This window comes from Podarcis tiliguerta (genome assembly GCF_965153285.1).
Source record: "Podarcis tiliguerta genome assembly, chromosome: 7".
NCBI lineage: Eukaryota > Metazoa > Chordata > Lepidosauria > Squamata > Lacertidae > Podarcis > Podarcis tiliguerta.
In genome coordinates, this window is record NC_139540.1 from 84,692,585 (window position 1) to 84,712,143 (window position 19,559).

General features: G+C 40.3%; 2 protein-coding genes across 4 annotated transcripts in view; both read right to left on the reverse strand.

Annotated features, from left to right (window-relative positions):
* Positions 1-19,559, reverse strand: part of LOC310681116 (protocadherin alpha-C2-like) — a 186,463-nt gene that overhangs the window by 134,249 nt on the left and 32,655 nt on the right. The gene's annotated exons all lie outside the window — the stretch shown is intronic.
* Positions 3,279-5,842, reverse strand: LOC310681147 (protocadherin alpha-5-like; the record flags this gene model as incomplete). Its single annotated transcript, XM_083448662.1, has 1 exon — positions 3,279-5,842. Exon 1 carries the CDS (start codon positions 5,655-5,657, stop codon positions 3,279-3,281), a length of 2,379 nt encoding a protein of 792 aa, XP_083304788.1. The 5' UTR covers positions 5,658-5,842.

Below are 19,559 nucleotides of genomic sequence, written 5' to 3' on the forward strand. Positions count from 1 at the left end.
TAACAAAATGAGATTAAATTTTGTTTCACGTATGACAAACATAAGCAGTTTCTTCCTTCTCATTTATATATGATTTCCTTCAAGACTTTTCATACTCCTGCTTGTTTTGGTCTATATTTGCTCCAAATTTGGTGAGATCCTTATCCAATTCTGATACAAAGAACTGAACCCCAGCCTCCCATTAATCAAGGTACTGCTTTTGACTCGGACTTGTGTTTTTGTGCTGTGTGTGTGTGTGTGTATATATATATATATATGCTTTCGTAGATTTTCACGGGTACAGGAATGCAGGTTTTGGTGTCCTCGGGTGTCTTCCCGTGTAAAAGTTGGGGTGTCTAGGCGACGTTTCGACGAGGTCTCACTCGTCATCTTTAGATAAATTACAGACACCATCCAGTAGCCAACAGATAAATTACAGACACCATCCAGTAGCCAAACCAGGGTGGCACCTCCGGATGCTGCACCCCCCTGCAATCCCTACACAGATCTGGCTGGCACAGGCCACAAAACCACAGCTCGCCCCTATACACGAAGCCAAGCCAGAGCACAACCAAGTGCTGTACAGCCATCTTCTCAGAAAAACTCTTCACAAAGTTCAAGAGTTCAAGACACGAAGGCTTTAGCAACTAATCCACACCTAATGACCCACCTAAGTGGGATTCAGGAAATCACTCAAGAAATCACTCAAGATATCCCTCAAGTAATTAAGGAACAAAAGAAGAAAAGGCACACTAGCCTGGGAACCTCCTCTCTGCCCAGAACATTGGAGGCTATACACCACACCTCCTCAACAGTATTTATAGGAACTCAAACACTGAGATCCTGCTCTGTTCCAGTAACAAGAAGCCGAAAGCACCAGCCTGAAGATGACGAGTGAGACCTCGTCGAAACGTCGCCTAGACACCCCAACTTTTACACGGGAAGACACCCGAGGACACCAAAACCTGCATATATATATATATATATATACTTTTATTGTTGTTGAATTTTAAATGTTTTAATTGCTATGACCTGCCCTGAGAACTTTGTTATATAGGATAGTCAATAAATAATGGTAAGTAAATAAAGAAATAAAATAATGAAGTAGATTGAATATTGGGTTTGTGGTTTACTGTGAAGCATTTCCACTTTTGTGATCATTGCTACAATCCTATGCATTCTTACTTAGAAGTAAACTACTAATTTCTAGAACTAATGCACTGGCAATAAATGTGGTAAATAAGGCATCATATTGAGAATTCTGGTGCTCTTGGATGGAACTATCTTGGCCCGTTCCAGTCTGGGTTCAGGCTTGATTTGGGGACAGAATCAGTCATGGTCGCCCTAACAGATTACCTCCTTTGGGGAAAGGACAAAGAAATAGGACTCTGTGGATTCTCCTGGATCTCTCCATGGCTTTTGATACCATGGACCATACTGTCCTCCTGGACCACCTCCATGTTTTGAGGACTGAATGAACTGTTTAATGGTGATGCCACTTCTACTTGTGGGGCCAGTTCCAGAATCATATTGGGTGACTGTGCCTCAGCCCCATGGCAGTTGATCTGTGGAATCCCACAGGACACAATTTCTTCCCCAATGCTATTTAATAGCTATATGAAACCAATGGGGATAGTCATTAGGAGATTTGGAGCCAGTATGCTGATGAGACACAACTCTGTGACAGCTGAAGTTGTAAGTTGTGTGTGTCCTAAACAGATCCCTGGATGCACTTACGGATTGAATGAAGACTAATAAACTGTGACTGAATCCTGACAAGATGGAGATCCTATGGATTGGTGGTTTCCAGGTCTGAGAATTGGGTTGCGTACCACCTATGTATGGGATTTCACTCCCCTAAAGGCAGCAAGTACATAGTTAGAGGTGTTCTAGATCCACCACTATAACTGGAGGCCCAGTTGGCCTCAGATCATCCATCAACAACTTAGCTGGTATAGCTTTGCTACAGTGGCCCATACATCTAATATCATTATTAGATAACTGTATTTTACTGCATGTGGGGCTACTCTTGTGCCTGATTTGGAAGCCACAGTTATTTCAAAATGAAGCTGCTTGGGTGCTTTGTGGAACACCTAACTTTAAAAATATTTCACCAATGCTGAAATATCTCAGCTAGCTGCCTATTAACTCCTGAGCCAAGGTTTTTCTGCTGACATTTACCGCTCTAAATAACTTTGAACAAAGTCACCTGTCAGGCCACCTCCCCAAGTACAGCCCAAGTCAATCTAAGATCTCCTGATCAGTGAATAGTCACTTGGTGACAATGCAGAAGATGGCTGTCGCGTTTGCCTCCTAGGTGGGTCATAAGGAAAGGGTTAAAATGAGTGTGATGTGATTGGCCAGAGAGAAACTGATAGGAGGAGTTAGAGTGAGAGTGGGTGTTGTGTGAAAGTCAGTTGAGAGTTGGGAGTTGAAGAACAAAGAGGGAGAATAAGTCTGTGGGTTGGTTGGGTTGAATTGTGTTGTGAGGGAGTGAGAGGAATTGTTAGGTGGAATCAGATAGATAGTTGGAATAATCAGTTTGAAGTTGTTAGGAATGCATAGGACAGTTAAGGAATTAAGATTAAGAAACTACCAAGGAAAATTAACTGAAACCATAAGCTTGTTCATGCCTATAAATAAACTTGATTATTTGTTAATGTTAACAACTGTCTGGACTCCGTGATTACCCATGAGAAACGGGTTGGTGGCAGTGAAGAAAGCAATCAGTGGTGGCACAGGGTCAATAGACCGTCAAACGTCCGGGGACCCTGTGTGATCGCCACAATGGTCCTCTCTGTGATAGCACCCACCCTCTGAACAGAATCTCTCAGGTGGAGGAAGTGATTACTTTTAAATTCCTCCTTTAAAATTTGTCCAATATTTCCTGGGCTCTGACTCAATTTTTAAAAAAAGTTATTTTGCACACTGCTCCGTTTTATGTGACATATACAGTTGTGTTTTTATTTCATTTTTAACCAGCTTTTAGGAATATTTTATTGAATGCTACTGCATTTTTACTAAGTTTATGTTAGTCATTTAGTAACTTTTATTATTTTAAGTGTATACATATTCAATAAACAAATAAAAATATTTCTGAGGAAGAAAACACCAGTAAAATTGAATTGAAGAGGGGGGAATACGCGTTTCTCATAAACTACCCATTTGCAATTCAATGTGGATGCTTACAAAATTAAGTTCAACAAAGAAAATTTCAAATTCAATATTGAATAACTAGGATATATTCTTATTCAATGTTACGGAGACTGAACAATGGCTGAGAGAGAGAAGAAACCAAGTCAGATACTAACCGTTGCACAGAACAGGTCCTGCTGCTTCCCATTATCAGCAGAAGAAGGAATGTTGGGGCTGAAGACCATGAGGTCGCTCTTGGCTCCAGCCTCCCCGCTCACACCTGCCAGGATGTGGCTATGGCGATTTGAATAGGACCAGCTGCCCACTTCACTGGCACATACCAGTGTGGCTGTACCAGGACCATACACCATGGCCTCCTTGGCCTGGCAACGGCATCGCAAGGCCACGTAAAAGATTACTGCTAGGAGGAACAAGCTGGACACGGAGCAGATGGCAATGATCAGGTAGACATTGACATTGTCCACCAAAGACTTTGGGCTTTCACCTGTCCTGGAAAGGCGGGTATCCGTTTTGATGGCCTGCGCACTGGTTACCAGTGACACACTCAGTGTGGCTGTGGTTGAGAGTTGAGGCTTCCCATGATCTTTCACCAAAACCAGCAGGCTCTGACTTCTGCTGACTTCTGCCTCATCTACAGCACGTATGGTACTGATCTCTCCACTATACAGGCCCACACGCCATGGTCCACTTGTCACCTCATGCAGTTCATATCTCAGCCATGCATTGTATCCTGAGTCAGCATCCAGAGCATGGATCTTGCCCACTGTGTGCCCAGACCCCATAGGAAGCACTAGGAGAATGGGGTTCTCTTCTGTTGTCCCTGACACTGCAGGTGCGTTGTCATTCTCATCGACCACAAAAACCTGAATAGTCACATTGCCACACAGGGAGGGCAGCCCAGCATCCTTGGCCCTCACTTGGAACTCCAGCAGCTTCAGCTCCTCATAGTCCAAGGGCTGCAAGGCATAGACCTTCCCACTCTCCGAGTGCACTGAGATGTAGCTTGTCAATGGCCAAAGCTTCTCATCAATCCAGTAGCTGATCAGGCTGTTCTCAGCCACATCTGGGTCTGAAGCAGACACTGTGAAGATGTGAGCACCAGGTGGGTTGTTCTCCTTCACAAAGACTGTGTAGGAGGGTTGTGCAAAAGTGGGTGCATTGTCATTTATGTCACTAATTGGAACTAATAAGCTACCACTAGCTGACAGTGGTGGAACACCTTGGTCCTGGGCCATCACCATCAACTTATACTCAGCTACCTGCTCCCGATCCAGGAGTTCAGACACTACTAATGAGTAGTAGTTCTTGAACGTGGACGCCAGTTTGAAGGGAAGCCCAGGAGGCCACAGTGAGCAGCTTACTTGGCCATTGGCCCCAGAGTCCCTGTCTGAGACACTGATTAAGGCTACCACTGTCCCCAGTGGGGAGTCCTCTGGCACTGGCACAGAGAGGGATGAGACTGACACCTCTGGGGCATTATCATTCACATCCAGCACCTCAATTATCACTTGGCAATGTCCAGACAAAGGAAGGTTGCCTTTATCTTCTGCCACAATCTGAAGATCATATACACTAATGTCTTCGAAATCAACTCTTCCATTTACCATTATTTCCCCGGTATTGGAATTTATGGTAAAAATCTTTTGGAAATTTAGTGGCACATGGTTACTAAAAGAATAGGAGATCTCCTTATTAATTCCTTCATCTAAATCAGTGGCATTCAGCTTAATAACCAATGTTCCAGTAGCTGCATTTTCCAATAATGTTACCTTGTAAACTGATTGGTTAAATACAGGAGGGTTGTCATTTGCATCTAGCACATTAATCACCAGCTGGACTGTGCCTGTGAGCTCTGGTTTGCCTCCATCAGTGGCTGTGAGTGAAAGACGGTGCACAGGAGCCTCTTCCCTGTCCAATGGCTTCTTTAAAACAATTGCTAAGGGTTTATTGTGCTGGTCACCTGTTTTCTGTTCTACAATGAAATAGTCATTGGGCCTGAGCTTGTAGGTTAGCAGAGCATTAGTGCCGATATCTGCATCAGAAGCCCCCTCTAAAGGGAATCTGGTGCCAGGTGCCATTATAAATTCTGCTATGCTCAGAATTTGCTCACTTGCAGAGAAAATGGGAGCATTGTCATTTATGTCCCTGATCTCCACCTCTATATGGAAAACCCTCAGAGGTTTGTCCACAATCACCTCCAGGTGAACGGCACATTCAAGATTCTTAGCACACAGCTCCTCCCTGTCTATCCGGGAATTCACAAACAAGATCCCATTCTGCACATTTACCTCAAAATAGTCCTCCTGTCCTTTGGACATCATCCGGAACATCCGAGGCACCAGCTCCTCCACCTCCAGCCCCAGATCCTGGGCAATGCGGCCCACAAAGGTGCCATGCTGGGATTCCTCCGGCACAGAATAATGCAGCTGGCCGCTCCCCATCATCCAGGCTGCGTGGAGGAGAAGCAGCTGCAGGAGCTGCTTTGCCACCGAATCATTCTGCCAGGCAACCATTGCAAGCATAGCCACAAATTGTTGTCTTCTTCCTTCCTTCCTTCCTTCCTTCCTTTCTTTTTATAAATCCTTTTCTTTAATGTAGTGTAGAGCAGAGTCCAAGGAGCCCATCTGAATTGGTATTTGTGAAGTCATTTGAATAGACGCCGGTGCTCTTGCATTCTGTGCTTGATAGCCCCATTGTGAATCTGACAGGCAGGGTTTTCAGTCACTCTGAGGGAGGAGCTCTGAATGGTCTTTCTTCTTAAATATTTCCTTAGGCAACAGTGACCTCTAGCGAATGATTGTAGAAATGGAGAAGCAGGTGACTAAACTATGAAACGTTTTGGGATAAGCACCTGTTCTCCGAAGATTTTATGCACTTCTACTTTCAACTGAAGTTATTAAAGTCCATTCATACTTCTAATGTGGTGGTTCACATTACAACATTACTGTTGCACACTCAGTTATCATAACAGCTTATATCTGAACGGCTCCTCCAAGAAGGGTTGCACTGACACCAAGACTGACACCAAGTGCTAAGAAAGTTCTGCCAGTTGTGTTAGATCCATGAAGGCTCATTCACCAATTGATATTGAAGTGATGCTACACTTGATTATGCTCTTATACTTTTATTTTTATTGGGGGGAAAGTGTCATGTATTTTTCAAGATCAAAGTGCCTGTAATAGCATGTGGCCCTCTCTTATCATACACTTTTCAGCAACCTCTGGCATGCAACTCCATGCTTAATAGCCTGTAACTCTCAAGAGTTGAGAGGAGTAGACACTGAATGAGTTATATAAGGGACACAACAATGCACACTAGACATTGCACAGCAATGTGATGGGCCTTGCAGATGATGCTGGAATCTTGAGCAGAGAAATGGGAGGGGAAGCAGCTGCTTAATCTTTACACATTTGCTCATGTTTGCATAAAAATTCTAGTTCAGCCAATAAAAAGGTGGGATAGTGCTTCTACTTCTAGCAAGTTCTTTTAAAATCAACAGCAGATTGCAATCATAAGCATAGATAAGAGTCCATAGGGCTTGAGATTGCACCCATAAAGACTTACCTGGCATCAATCACCATTTAGCACAGTTGGGCTCATTTCTGAGTGAGTATGCATAGGATCAGGTGGCATATTTGAGAATTTCCACCTAAGTCCTAACTAAATAATTTGCCGTTTTTTAAAAAGTTAAGAACCGTCATTTAGGGCTTTTGTTAGTTTCACACATATACTAGCTCCCCTAATACTAGAACTCTGATGGTGGAACTGCATTATATGATACTAACACAGGGTTGACAAACCCACCCCTGCCTTCAATGTCAGGGTCTACCCACTAAGTTCAGTGGGTCTTACTGCCAGTATATGGGTACAGGACTGCAGCCTTAGACACACCTAAGTGGCACTGAAATCAATGGGAACAGTTAGTCATGAAACCCAATAGGTTTCATTTACTGCTCTGGCAAATGTGTTCCAAGATACTTTTAACCAAGTTGCATTTTCATCTTCCTGGACATTGTTCTTGCTTCACTTGTCTCGATGACTGACCTACCTCACAAGAAGTTAAACCTGCTACAGTCATCAAAAAGTAATTAAAAGACCCTCTGTAAAGGATCAGAAGCACTATTTCTCTTGTACTGCAATTTTAATTTAAGAATTACAAAGAGGAGAAACAGATGAGAGACAAAGTGAAAGCATTCTGCACTTTCTTATGCTTTGGGTAATTCAATTTATCTTCTTTCCACCCAAAGGTAAATTTTGGTTAAATATAAAAGAGGTAAACAGTAAAATTGCAAGGCTCAGAATTTGACTCAGCAGGAGATGAAAATATTTTAAATTATTACTATAAATATGGAAACATGCAAAACAATATTAATAACTCATAACACTAGGTTTTTAAATATTATTTTACATATTAGTTACCTTTCATACATTCAATGTACTCAAAAACAATTAGGAATTCCCTACAATTAGTTGTAGGAAAAGTGAACAATACCGAAAAGGCTGTGGTTGATATGGAAAAGGGAGTTGCAGCCGTTAGTATGAAAATAGAAAAAAATGGAAACAACAAAGACAGAATTTAAACTATTGTGAGAAGTGAAAGCAAAAGACAGAAAATATAGCTCTCAAAGTCAGTAAACATGATTTCAGGAAACAACCCAGGAACAACACAAGAAGAATTAAAAACTTAGAAGCCTCCCAGAATACACAGAAAGGGAGGACATAGTCACCATTTTAGAAGAACATCTATCAAATTACATACAGCTTGATAGATTATGTACAATTGGTACTGAAGTTGTTTCAGAGGAGGAAGTAAAATCAAGACTGGCCATAGCAATTTAAGAAAAGCAACTTATGCTAAAGTCATCTTGGTCAATTTAATTATTCATCCTGATACTTTGAAGGAAAATGAATTTAAGTTTCTTACAATGATACCTCGGGTTACAGACACTTCAGGTTACAGATGCTTCTGGTCACAGACTCCACTAACCCAAAAATAGTACCTTGGGTTAAGAACTTTGCTTCAGGATAAGAACAGAAATCGAGGCCCCATTAGCTAAAGTGGTACCTCAGGTTAAGAACAGTTTCAGGTTAAGAACAGACCTCCAGAACGAATTAAGTTCTTAACCCGAGGTACCACTGTACATCAATGGCCAGCTCTCTCGTTATTCTCTAAATTAATTTAGGAATAAAGAAAACCAAAGAAGACAAATAAATAATACTGGGGAAAGAGCTGAGCAAGATTCTCTGAAGGAAGCAAAGGAACAAGCTATCTCAGATCAGTAAACTCTAATAAATCTGAAGAAGATAAAATAATTAGTGAGAATAAGGTTCACTTTTTTCTCCTTGTTAGTGTTTTGTTTTAATTGTTAAATGACCATAAAACAAATTCAGTAAGAACTCTCTCACTGATTGTAAAGGTGCTGAACTCTTCATTGAAATGCTGGAAATTTACAAGAAAATTGTGTTCAGAAAATGCAGGTTTTATATTTCTGCAAGAAATACAGATAAAAGCAGGAGAAATATCTGAATGAAATTAGATTAGGACAAGTCTTCACTGCTTCAGAAGTACAGTGGTACCTCGGGTTAAGTATTTAATGCGTTCCGGAGGTCCGTTCTTAACCTGAAACTGTTCTTAACATGAAGCACCACTTTAGCTAATGGGGCCTCCTGCTGCTGCCGCGCCGCCAGAGCACAATTTCTGTTCTCATCCTGAAGCAAAGTTCTTAACCCGAGGTAATATTTCTGGGTTAGCAGAGTCTGTAACCTGAAGCATATGTAACCTGAAGCGTATGTAACCCGAGGTACCACTGTAGTGGTATTAGTTAAAAATGGGTTAATCAAGAAATATTGAGAGATAATGGGGAAAGAACATATTAGTATTGATATATGGTCCACATAACTCACAAGGAATATTCTATTTTAAAAATAGATTCAATTAGATAGATTTTATAATGGATACATAATTATGGCAGGTAACTTGAATTAGTGAAGCATTAATGATTTTAAAGAAATTTAAATATACCAAAAATATCTAATGATATCCAGAGAAAACTAGAGGCTCCCTTTTCTTTATCATAGGTAAGACTGATGATAATTAATATTTAAATGACAAACCTCCCAGCCCAGGTGGGTTTACCAGATGGATGTTATAAAACCTCTTGAGGACCTAGAACAACCACTCTTGTGGTTCAATAAATCAATATGGTAAAAGAAATTGCCAGGCTCGTGGGATATGGCAAAATCACCATGATAACTAAACCTAATGAATACCTAGCAAACCAGGAATCTTATAGATCTATTTCATTGTTAAACCAAGGTGTGAAAATCTAGTTCTTTAATAGTGCAGAAAAAGTAATATCCATCATTGTGAAGTACATAGATATTGACTGGATTCTTGAGAGACAGAAAATGATAAACTAATATGAAAATAACCTTTTCATTATTAATATGATAATAAGATAAAAAACTAACATCCGTACTGTTATTTTTAGATGCCAAAAAGGCTTTTGATAGAGTGGAGTGGAAATATCTGATAGAGGTTATGAACTATTTCAAACTGGGTTTAAATTTCAGGTCCTAGATCCAACTTTTATATCAGACACCAACAGCACAGGTACAGATGACTGGCTATCTCTTAGATCTTTTTTCACTGTGCAGAATAAATAGGCAAGGATGCCCATTTTTACCCCTATTTTTTGTTTTAGCTATCAAACAATTAGAGCAATTACATTAAATGTGAGCAATTATTAAGTTAGAGCAATTATAGCAATTAGAGAAGAATTTGAAATGTATTAAATGTGATAGGGGGTTATTCATACAAAAAAAAAATCTTGCTCATAATGGATGGCATCTTTTAAATATTAGCGCATCCTTAATGGCATCTTATAGACATCTAAAAAGATATGAGATAGATATGGGGAAAATATCAATATATAAACTCTAGAAAATCTGAATAGATAGGCCTAGCTTCAGATAAAGAGTTGAAAAAAAGAATGAACAGGAACTGTGTATATAACTTGGTAATCTAAACCTGTTAAATGATTCTTCATAATTTGTCACAATTAATTAAAATCAATTATGAAAAATTGCACCAGGAGATGGAACCAGCATTAAGATCTTGGATCCAATTTCCTGGATGGGTTGTATTGCAATTGCTAAAATATCTATTTTCTATTTATTTATTTATGAGTATTCCATTACAAATCCCATATTTGCAAATATGGCATTAATCCATTTGGGGTTGCATGGCGGGGATCCACTTGTTGCAGTAAAACAAACTGAACAGGGGAGTATGGGAGTTCCAAATATACAAAACTTCTTATGCTGCAAAGCTAAGATCTATCATGGAGTGGTATCTGATCACACTACCAGAAAACTATTTTAAAGAGTCAATCAAAGACAATGCTATGGTTCCAGAAGAATTGGGAAAAGTTTGCTAGTAAAGTACCATGTGTTCACAGTGCTCTAATAAGTTGGTATAAATTAATTAAGAAAATCTTCCCAGCCTTATCATCTCACACATTATTTCATAACATATTTCTATCACATACATAAAGGATGATAGGGGATTTGACATTATGGTATCAAGCAGAAGAGGATAGTGTTAAGAACAACATATCCAGGCAAGAAATTAAATGATACACAAAAGTTATTAAAATTATGGGTGGTCTTCAGTCACAATTATATTAGCATTTTCTAATAAAAGAAGCATTTCTATGTTTACTAAGAAAACATTGTGTCTCAAGGGAGGAAACTGAATTTGAAATTCTAACTACTGTAATATCAAACTGTGAACTGCTAATATGCACTCCATAATTATGAAACTTTAGAATAAAACTGGAATGTTCATAAGGAAATGGGCCAGAGACTTAAAAGAGGTAACCTTGGATTTGGGTAGATATTTCCCTTTCAATTATATCTATGGATTTAAGTGGTATTTAACTCAGTTTAAACTCTCTAAGACAGAGCTTTCCAAACTTTTCGGGTTGGTGACACACTTTTTAGACATGCATCATTTCACGACACAGTAATTCAGTTTTACTAGCAAACCAGAAGTTAAACTAACCCCTTTCCAGCCCCGCGAGGAAAGCAGGGAGTGTTCACGTGACACACCTACACACTGCAGCCAACACACTAACGTGTTGTGACACACAGTTTGGAAAGTTCTGCACTAAGATATACCCAACCACATAAGATGAATGTTGGAGATGTAGCAATCATCTTGCAGACTGCTTACATACATTCTGCTCAGTAATTCAGAATTATTACTGATACTCAAAAATTCGCCTCAGAAATAACTGGATATTTCTTACCAAATGATTTCTAAATACAGTTATTGAATTATTTGGAGGGTATTGTACCAGAGGCAGATTCTGAAACAATAATAAAATTACTGATATATGTAAGGTTAGTTATTGCTAAAGTTTGGAAGAAGAACACAGTACTACCAATTCTAGACAAGTCTGAAATAATTTGGAACATTGTTGCATTATTTAAAAAAACCTGTATTATAGGAGAGAGGGAAATGAGCAAATATACAGAGTTATAGAACAATGTCAATTTTTATTATATTTTGAAATATAAGTATGAAGATAATATATACCCTTATAATTTATTTGCATCATGGTAGTATATTACTTATGTGTATATTCTTCTTTCTTTATTTTTATATAATTTAGTGGTAATTGTTTATGTTATATACTTAATTGTACTTATAAGTCTTATACGCTCTTTTAGATACAATAAAATTTAAAAAAAACTTACTACATAAATCAAAAGCAGAGTCCCTCATTAAAAGTTCTGTAGAGAGAGATACTAATCCACTCTACTCACTCAAAATCCTTTTCAACATCTGCAAGCATATAGCTACTTTTTAATAATCCTTTTCATTCAGTACTGGTTCAGTAGAGATTAGCTTGCCTGCAAGAAAGTCAGTCTGCTTACAGTGTGTGCAACTTCCTATCACAGTAGCCCTTTTTGGATGATTAGGCTGATCTTTCATTGCTACTTCCATATTTTTGGCAATTTATTAAAGGATTGCTGTTTGCTCCATTATCTGAGATACACTGCCAAGGATTCACCTAACCAGCCCCATCAGTGGAAGCCCTGTGCAAGGCTTTCCACTTGTATGGTTTCCCTTCCTCCCCCCCCCCCTCCAAAAATTCAATTATGAGAGGTAGCAGAACTCCCAGAACAGCGAGCCAGTGGGACTAGAGGGCTATTGATTCATTTGGTAAGCTGGAATGCTTGTGAGAACGATTGGAAGAGTGCAACATTGAATTCCACCCACTATATTTTGTTATTCCTGCCTATCTGTACAGATTAATAATGATATCCAACTAAGTCTTGCTCAGAAGAAACCCATTGAAATATCTTGTTAGTTGTGATTTTGATGGATCTATTCTGAGAACGATTTAGTTAGATACTGTACTATCCTAAATGTACAGTATTCTTATTTTACATTTTCACTCAATTTTTCTGCCTATGTTGGCTCCAAATGTGGCTTCCAATTAAAACATACACAAACATACTATTATTCTAAGGATATGTTGTGGGGTGTTTTAGAATAATCTTTGAGACTCTGGCAGTTGATGACATATCCTGGTTCCAGGCACTTTCTGCAGAGGGAAGGGTCAGAAGGAACTACAAGGCTGGCTGATGGTTAAGCTCCCAAGCTACAGAAACAGCACATCCAATGATCTGCAGATCTGAAGCATTTACAAGGGGCTGCTGAACTTGTGACTTCAGTGCCTGGTTCTCCTAGCACCACATAGACAACTGGTTTCTGAACAGCAACATGCTAAAATGGATGCCTAGAAGAAGCCCTATGTTTATTTTCATAAAGCTATCTATGATATCTCAGTTGTAAACTTATTTACTCAGAAAGAAGGCACACTGATATCAACAATTTGGAAGTGAAGTATCGAACAATTATCTTTGGCAGTAGAAGTGACAGAACACAAAGCAGGCAGAAGGGTGTGGTGTTTTTTTTAAAAAAAAACCCATTAAATTCACTTAACACAATATAAATTTGCTTTAGAGCATACACAATACGAAATATTTCTTCTATGTCTGTTGAATAAAATAATGCAAAACACTACAGCAATTGTTCATCAATGCTAATCTCAGGCTAGTTGCATTGCCATCTAATCTTTACACAAACTGGCATCCCATAATATATATATTTATAGTTATTTATAATAAATACATCAGACATGAGTAACTGAAGTTCTGTTTATAGGTTTGCATACATAATTGGCCATCCACAAAGGAGTCCTTTCATTTGTGGAAGTGTTATTGACCTAGTGGGTCTGTACTAATGGAAAAAGCGAGGCCATTTTCACTTATATGGCCTCTGCTCTACAGGTCCCTGTGAATTCTAAGACCCTCCAGAACAGTGTGGAAGGTGGTGCAAATTCCTGTAGGAAAAAGAGTGAATTGGCAAAAATTGCCTCTCCCATTCCATTTGGGAAGGTCTCCAATCAGAAGCCTTCCCATTTGCAGAAGGACATTGAATGCAACACTCCCCGCCCCCTCCACCCCCAATCGCAAAAAGAGAGTTCCTCAGCTCATCATTGCACAGATATTAGGACTGAGTGCCTTTTTTCTTTTTTTCTTTTCCCTGACAATACCCTATAAAGGACCTCCTTTACAGGAAAAGCTACAGTGTGTTATTTCAGGATCCAACCACCCCTTTATCAAATAAGAAGAGTAGAACCTGCACACATATTTCCACAATATTCTCAGGGGAGGTGCACCAGAGATCATGAGTATGAATAAACTTTGCACCTCTTAAATGTAAAGACAAACACTGCTGTACCTACCTTAAACCGGGAAGTTAACAAGGATAACTTTTAAGAAAGAAATGGAGAGAGATATAAGGCCAGTGCTTTTTTCTGGGGGGACGCAGGGGTACGCAAACCCCTAAAAATTTTGTGAATCTAAGTTTGGCCTCATTGAGGGGCAGTATTTCAATATGAGTAGGAAAATGAGAGTACCCCTAAACGTTTTTTGGGTTTTTTTAGGGGGAAAAAGCACTGAAGGGCCTTTTAAATTGCATGATCTATGTTGCAGCATTCCTTGACTCTGGAGTTTTGTAACAAACACAGATTTTATTTTACTTACTGGGCTTTGGCCTTGATTGGATGGTTTGTCTCTGGCTTTCTGTGGTATTTTTATTTCAGAGATTAGCCTTATTCAAATTCTATACTACCCTTCATCCGAAGATCATAGAGCAGTTTACATTATAAAAACATTACATTTTTATGATGTACATTTTAGGGTTTAACTTTGAAAGAAGCCTTTTAAACTTTCTTAGAAACTTTGAGCAGAATTTTTTTATTTTTTTAACATAAAGCCCCAAAATGTTTGATAGCTCTGCTTTCCATAATAGCACGTTTCGCTTCAGTGTTTTCACACCAAGAAGGTATAACAAAGAGAGAACAACTGCAAAGATTTTAAAGATTCCATATAACTCACCTCATCTGATGAATTTCCATTTCCTGCATCCCCATTCATTGCAAATACAGGAACATTTGGAGTGAAAACCATGAGATCACTTTTGGCACCAGCCTCCCCGCTCACACCTGCCAGGATGTGGCTGTGACGATTTGAATAAGACCAGCTGCCCACTTCACTGGCACATACCAGCGTGGCTGTGCCAGGACCATACACCATGGCCTCCTTGGCCTGGCAACGGCATCGCAGGGAGATGTATACTATGATCACCAGCAGGAACAAGCTGGACACAGAGCAGATGGCAATGATCAGGTAGACGTTGACATTTTCCACCTGGGGCTTTGGGCTCCCTCCCATCCTGACAAGGTGGGCATCAGCCTGAACTGCCTGGGAGCTTGCCACAAGTGACACACTCAGGGTGGCTGTAGCTGACAGCACTGGCTTGCCATGGTCCTTTACCAACACTAAAATATTCTGGCTGCCACCACTGCCTGCTGCTTCATCCAGGGCACGTGTGGTGCTAATCTCACCAGTATAAAGCCCCACCCGCCAGGGGCCATCATTGGCTTCATGCAGCTCATAGCGCAACCATGCATTGTAACCTGAGTCAGCATCCAGGGCATGGATCTTGCCCACTGCATGTCCAGCTTTTATTGGGAAGACCAACATGATGGGGGACTCTGCTGCCCTAGATACTTCAGGTGCATTGTCATTCTCATCCACCACAAAGACCTGAATAGTCACATTGCCACACAGGGAGGGCAGCCCAGCATCCTTGGCCCTCACTTGGAACTCCAGCAGCTTCAGCTCCTCATAGTCCAAGGGTTGCAAGGCATAGACCTTCCCACTCTCTGAATGAACTGAGATGTAGCTTGTCAGTGGCCAAAGCTTCTCATCAATCCAGTAGCTGATCAGGCTGTTCTCAGCCACATCTGGGTCTGAAGCAGACACTGTGAAGATGTGAGCACCTGGTGGGTTGTTCTCCTTCACAAAGACCGTGTAAGAGGGCTGAGCAAAAGCAGGTGCGTTGTCATTCACATCACCAATGGGCACCACCAAGGTGCTGCTAGCTGACAGTGATGGAATCCCTTCATCATGAGCCATCACCACTAGCACATACTCAGCCATCTGTTCCCGATCCAGTGTTTCTTCCAACATCAGTGAGTAGTAATTCTTGAAGGTGGATACCAACTTGAAGGGAATCCCAGAAGGCCACAAAGAGCAGCTCACTTGCCCATTGGGTCCAGAGTCTCTGTCTGAGATACTAATCAAGGCCACCATAGTACCTTGTGGCGAGTCCTCAGGCACAGGCACTGACAGGGACTTCAGTGAAAGCTGAGGGATGTTGTCATTCATGTCTAGTATCTCTATTACTACTTTACAGTGTCCAGCCAAAGGAGGGTTGCCTTTATCTTCTGCTACAACTTGAATTTCCCATAAATTAATGTCTTCATAATCTATTGGTCCTATAACCTTGATGTCACCAGTGCTTTCACTTATTTGGAAGGTATGTTTAACTTTGGGAGGTACTAGGCTGCTAAAGGAATAAGTAACATCCTTAAAAATACCATCATCCAAGTCTGTGGCATTGAGTGTTATTATGTGTGTTCCATTAACAGGATTCTCTGGTACTCTGACTTTGTAAACAGATTGGTTGAATAATGGAGCATTATCATTTACATCCAATACATTTATCACAAGCTGGACTGTTCCTGTGAGCTCTGGCTTACCACCATCTGTGGCTGTCAGTAATAAATGGTGCACAGATATGTCTTCTCTGTCTAATGGTTTCTTTAATTCTAGCCCAGCAGATTTAGTGTGGTCTTCATTTGTTACTACATTCAGCTTGAAATAATCATTTGGATTGATCTTGTAAGTTAACAGAGCATTGCTGCCAATATCTGCATCAGAAGCACTCTCCAGTGGGAAGGGAGTATATGGCAGTCTTGATTCTGCAATAATCAATGTTTGCTCTGTGACAGAGAAAATGGGGGCATTGTCATTTATGTCTGCAATCTCCACTTCCACATGGAAGACTTTCAGGGGTTTATCCACAATCACCTCCAGGTGGATAGAGCACAAAGGGCTCTTAGCACACAGCTCCTCCCTGTCTATCCGGGAATTAACAAACAAAATCCCATTCTGCAAATTTACCTTGAAATAGTCCTCGTGGCCTTGAGATTCCATCCGGAACAGCCGAGGCACCAGCTCACTCACCTCCAGCCCCAGATCCTGGGCGATGCGGCCCACAAAGGTGCCATGCTGGGATTCCTCCGGCACAGAATAATGGAGCTGGCCGCTCCCCATCTCCCAGGCTGTGTGGAGAAGAACCAGCTGCAGCAGCCTCCTCCTCACCCAGAATTCTATCCGCATAATAACCATGGAGATTTGAAGGATGCTTCCAAGATGTTTGTTTCAAATGCGGCTGATCCAGGTGGTCTAGGGAACACCAGGGAGTAGCATCACTGATAGAAATCTCTTTGGATCATGTAATCGTATCCAGTTGTCTCCTCTCTTTTGTCTTCAAATGCCTTTTTAAAGGTAGAGAGCTGTATTTAGAGGTTTCCAATAGGATTGTTTAGGCAATTGCGACCCCGTGTGACTGACTATGTTCAGTGCAGACAATACTGTGTTCCTTCATTTTGTCTGCTGTTTGAATGTCTGGCATGGATTACTGTTACGGGAATAAGTTCATATATTTGTCAAACTTCATGCAAATGGAAGTCATCAAGGGTCTGCAAGAGTTCATTCTGACTTCATAGAGATTACATAATGTGGATTTTCCTCTTCGTTTTCAATGTTTTATAAAAGTTCTTCAAAATATAAATTTCTTAACATAATGAGTTACTAATAGTTTCCCAATGTGGTGGTTCACATACACACAAATTTATCCATTCATTTTCTTAATGATGCATTCTGATTAGTCAGTCTTTTGAGAGAGGGGGTGAAGTCTTTCCAAGAAATGAGTTGCTTCTGACAAGTGTTTATTTGTGGTTATTATTTCCTTTGATAATGGAGACTGCTCTCCAAAACCAGTTTACACTAACACTTACATTATATTACAATAGCATTTAAACCACCAATATAGTGTAATAGTTAGTATCTTAACTGTTAGCATGTCCAACTAGGACTTATATGATCTGGGTTCAGATCTGTACTCAGTCATGAAGCTCTTACTGTGTTTTTTTCTGAGGATCAAGAATGTGAGAACATGTAAGCCACCCTGAGCATCTTGGAGGAAAATACATATAATCAATAAATAAATGCGCTTCAGGATAAAGTATATGTTCCAAAGTGGTCACCCATGTTATGCCTTCAGTTTTCAGCACCTCTGCTGGTGTTTGAGAACATAACACCACAGTAAAATTGGGGGGGATTTCATTATTTTTCATTATAGGATTTACATATAGTCCCCTTCCAATATAATTTTATGCAGTCATATTTCTATCATATACAAAGAAAATATCACTGATGACATTTTCAGACATTAAAATTATTCTTTTTATATTAGGTCTTTCAGTCATCATTGTATATCACTTCATTTTCTTTTATTTAAGAAATTTATAACCCACTTTTCATCATATGTCTCAAAGCAACTATTAGACTACCTTCAAATTTCATCAGTTAAAGAAAGTGCAGAGCTATAAATGCAGACCCTAAACTTGCCTATGCTGCCATTCTGTGACACACACCAACTGTCATGTATAAAGACACGAGCTGGTCCATTGACATGTAGAGTTAACAAATAATTTGTTGGCTCCTGTCTGTCTCAAGAGACAATGGAATGAGATTCCAGGGGTGAAGTCACACCACTGTGTTAGCAGCACCTAAGTGACCTTCCATGGTGCGCAAACATGGGCAGTGTGTATGGAGGTCCTGGGCTACTCAGAGGACAAGATCCCCATATTCATCTCACTGATGTGGTCCATAGCAAAGCAGAGCAATACATTCGGCACCAGCTTGGCTGCAGGAGTTGTCAAAAGGAGGCATACAAGGCACCATCCACTCTGGATTTCTGTAGGGTTTACTCCTTATACTTTTCTTCTCCTGAATATATCCCACAAGAGACAGCAGAGATTTAGGATCAGAGATTCCTTCTTCTAGTTGGGCTACCTTCTCTGGTTGAAAGACTCATTTGCCCCACACTTCCCTCTGCAGCATGCGCAATAACAGTATTTTTGACCATGGAACCCACTGTTGGTTTCATCTACTCAGTCCACCATAGCCTGTCTTCACATGCAGGAAAAGTCCCAGACTCACTGAGGGTTTGAGACCCATCAGCTACCTTCAGCCAGTCAGTCAAATCCAATCCTGGGGTGTGGCCACTGCTGCATGCTGACAGCTTCTAGGAGCTACAGGTGGGAGGTGAGTGCAGGGTTGCGGCCAAAGGAGAACAGTCTACCCCAGAAGGAGCATGATGTGTCTCCACCAGAGGTATTACCCTTCACCTAACACCCCCCCACACACACCCCACCAATCACTGGTATGTTAATTATACTTGAAAATGAGCAGCCTACATGAGCTACAAGTGCTTTAACCATTGTTTATAATATTGTCTTTAATGCTACAACTTGCCCTGTGACCTTAGCATGAAGGGTAGGTAATAAATTAATAATAGCAATGACGGCCACTATATGTCTACTTTATCCAAGAAAGCACTCAAATGTTTGACCATTTTTGCTTATTTTGAGAAATAGCTATAGAGATATAGGAATAGATATGTGCTATTTTCCAAATATTCTTCTATTTTTGATAATGAAACCTTTGCTTTGAATTCATTTTGTTTCTCAATTCCATTTTATTCCTGAATTGAATCTGAATGTGAAAAAGATCTAAGGGTCTTAGTAGACCACAAGCTTAACATGGGTCAACACTGTGATGCAGCGGCAAAAAAAATATTAAGAAGGATATTGACAACCTGGAATGTGTGCAGAGGAGAATGTGGGCAACCAAGATGATCAAGGCTC